The 2,834-nt window shown below is 66.0% G+C and overlaps 1 protein-coding gene across 1 annotated transcript in view; it reads right to left on the minus strand.

Annotated features, from left to right (window-relative positions):
• Positions 1-34: 34 nt before the first annotated feature.
• PXDN (peroxidasin) overlaps positions 35-2,834 on the minus strand; it is a 40,178-nt gene continuing 37,378 nt past the window's right edge. Inside the window, exons 23-24 of the mRNA XM_010848440.1 lie at positions 1,065-1,175; positions 35-377 (exon numbers count right to left, since the gene is read on the minus strand). Coding sequence (XP_010846742.1) covers positions 258-377; positions 1,065-1,175 — 231 coding nt within the window. The 3' untranslated portion in view covers positions 35-257. The remainder of the gene's footprint in view (positions 378-1,064; positions 1,176-2,834) is intronic.

Consider the following 2,834-nt stretch of genomic DNA (forward strand, 5'->3'; position numbering starts at 1 on the left):
GGTGATACTAGGTGAAATCAATTAGGAGCCTAAATGATTGAACTGTGCAATTTAATAGTAGCACCAATTTTTCATTAAAAAAAAATTAAATAGAACCCTGAGAAGCCTTAACATGGAGTCAAGACACGCGTCTGCCCCGTGGTCTGCTGGCGAGCGCTTAGGCCGGGGTTCCCCGAGCCACGGCCCCCGCGTCCCAGCCTCGCCGCCTACGCGGCCTCGCTCCCAAGGGCTGGGACAAGCTCCAGGCTCGCAGACGCTCAGGGCTGCGTCCCCGTGGAGTCTCCCGGGCACACGGGACAGCAGGCCCCGCCGACCCTGGTGGGCGCTGGGCAGTCAGCCGGCTGGCAAGTCTCCACGAAGCAGGTGACCTGCCCGTCCTGGAAGGGAGAGCACGGAGCCGTCAGCCCTGGGAGCCGCCCCGGGTGTGCCTGGCCCACTGGGCTGGCCTCCTGGGGGGATTCTGGGGTTAAAAGGGCAGCTGACTCCCGTCTACAGCAGACACCCGGCTCCTTCCAGAGGCTCCCTGCTGGCCCAGGCTGTCAGCCTCGCCCTGGGGGCCCCGGGGATCACATCCCTGCATGCTGACCAGACTGGCTACAGAGAAGCTGGGCAGCAGGGCTGTGTCCAAACCAGACAACAGCAGGGACACCAGACAGCTGCTCTGCCCGCCCAGGGGACAAACCCATCCCCAGCTGGCTCCCAACTCCGCTGCAAAGCCCCTCCTGGGCTGGGCCGCTGCCAGGCCCACCCCCGAGGCCCCTGCTGCCTGCTCCGTCCATTCGCTCAGAGACAGGGAGCTGCCCCTCCTCGCCTGTGTGGACACTCCTGTGCTGACCAGGCTCGGCAGGGTCCCCATACGGTTCTGGGGGAAGAGCCCATCAACCTTCACGTAGGGTTCTGGGTGGGGGAGAGCCCGTGAACCTTTACGTATGGTTCTGGGGGAGAGCCTGTCAACCTTTACGTATGGTTCTGGGCGGGGGAGAGCCCCAGCTCCCGAGGGAAGAGAGAGGGGACCCCGCAGCTGAGAGCTCGGACCCCCGGGGCCTGCCCGGGTGCACACTCACGCGGCATTCACAAATGGTGCAGGGATCCCGCGTCCACTCAGCCCCGTCCGCGTGCGAGCTGCCGTCTGTGTCCACGCAGTCTGTGCCGAGCCGAGACTCAAGTTTCTTTATCTGCAGCAAAGCAGACGTGCGGGTGCTCGCACACGTTCAGCGGGTGCTCGCACACCCAGCGCCCGCTCCCGCTCTGCCACTCAAGATAGCGTCTCAGGACTGATGAGAGAGACCCCAAACCCGAGAGAGACGACGGGGCTGAGAGAGACCCCAAAGCCCCTTCCTGGAGCTTCAAGCACGTCCCAAACCTGCATGACAAGTGCCTGACGCCCCACCACTCCCGTGTCTGAGGCCAGAAGTGCCTGGGCCAGAAATGCGGCCCAGTGGTGCGTGAAGAGGAGGAGAGGACCCTCGGACAGGAGCAAAGAGGAGGCGGATGCCGGACTGGGCAACAAAAACGTTCTCAACGGCTTCTCCAAGCAGTGCTGGGCTGGGACTGCCCTGGAGCCCGAAGGCACACAGCCCTGCTGGGGGCAGTGCTGAGGCTGACGGAGGCTGGGGGCCCTTGGGCCCTGGTCGTGACAGTCCAAGAGCCCTGGCCCGGCTCCCTCGGGGGCACCTGAGAGGGGAGAACCCCCACCCCACTGAGACTGAGATCCAGGACAGGAGCCTGGGTGGGGGGCGGGGCGACCATTGAGACTGAGGCCCGGGACAGGCGCTGGGGGGCTCTCGCTGCCCCGCCTGCCTCCTTCCTTCCTCAGGCAGCCTGACCCGTCTGAGCAGAGCGGTCTGACCCCCACCCTGCCCTCCACCCCTTCTTGGGGGTCGGGGATCCGGCCAACTGGACACAGGTACTAACCCCACGGTGGGTGCAGCCCCCATGGCTGGGCCCTCGGGATGCCCCATGCCATCGGCTCAGGGCCTGTGAGGGTTTGCGTCTCCGGCTCCAGGCGCAGGGTAGGGGGGCTTCCCGCCCAGGCCCTGACCCTGCAGGGTGCTGAGCAGGGCTGGGCCCTCCATGACCCCTCCCTCCCGCCTGTGACCCACTCAGCTAGCACAAAGGGCCCCCCGGGCAGAGGAGACGCCGCAGGGCAGACACAGCGGCTGCGGAGTGGCCAGCATGCCTCTACTAGGGGCTGAACAGAAGACGCCGCGTCCCCCGAGCTGAGGACCGAGGCTCCCAGAGGCGGGAGGGGCCTCCAGCATCCCAAACCCGCCTCAGCACGACCTGAGATCTGCAGACTTCTCAGCCTGACACCTCACGCCCTCATCCCGCTACGGGAACGCACACAGAGACCCCCGCGTGTGCCCGGGTGGGGTGGGGCACTGCCCTCTGCAGGCCTCGGGGACGGGCCCAGGACCCGCCTGGGGATGTGTAGCGCCCCTACCCCACCATCCAAGGGGATCTGACCTCCGTCAAACCCTGTGGCTCTGGGAGCAGAGGCCTAACTGCCATCCCTGGAGGGGCCGCTCTGGGCAGGACTCAAGGCTTGAATTCTGCGTGGCCCTGACCTTGAGCCACTTGTGGTGTGTGGGCTCCGTGGCCGCTCTGGCCAGCATTCTAGGGGACCCTCTGCCCCTTCTCATGCCGAGGACCCCCAGTCCCATAAGCCCAAGAGCGACTCCGTGAGGCCTGGCCGGAGCCAGGCTGAAAGCAGAGAGAGAAATGTGGCCTTGCTGAGGCTCCAGGGCCAAGGACGAAGGGCTGCCGGAACACACTCTCCTCACAGCCGCAGAGGGACACGCAGGCTGGAAGGGAGGCTAGGGGGCCGGGGCCCG

The sequence above is a fragment of the Bison bison genome, unplaced genomic scaffold (genome assembly GCF_000754665.1).
Source record: "Bison bison bison isolate TAMUID 2011002044 unplaced genomic scaffold, Bison_UMD1.0 scf7180017864266, whole genome shotgun sequence".
Taxonomy (NCBI): Eukaryota; Metazoa; Chordata; class Mammalia; order Artiodactyla; family Bovidae; genus Bison; species Bison bison.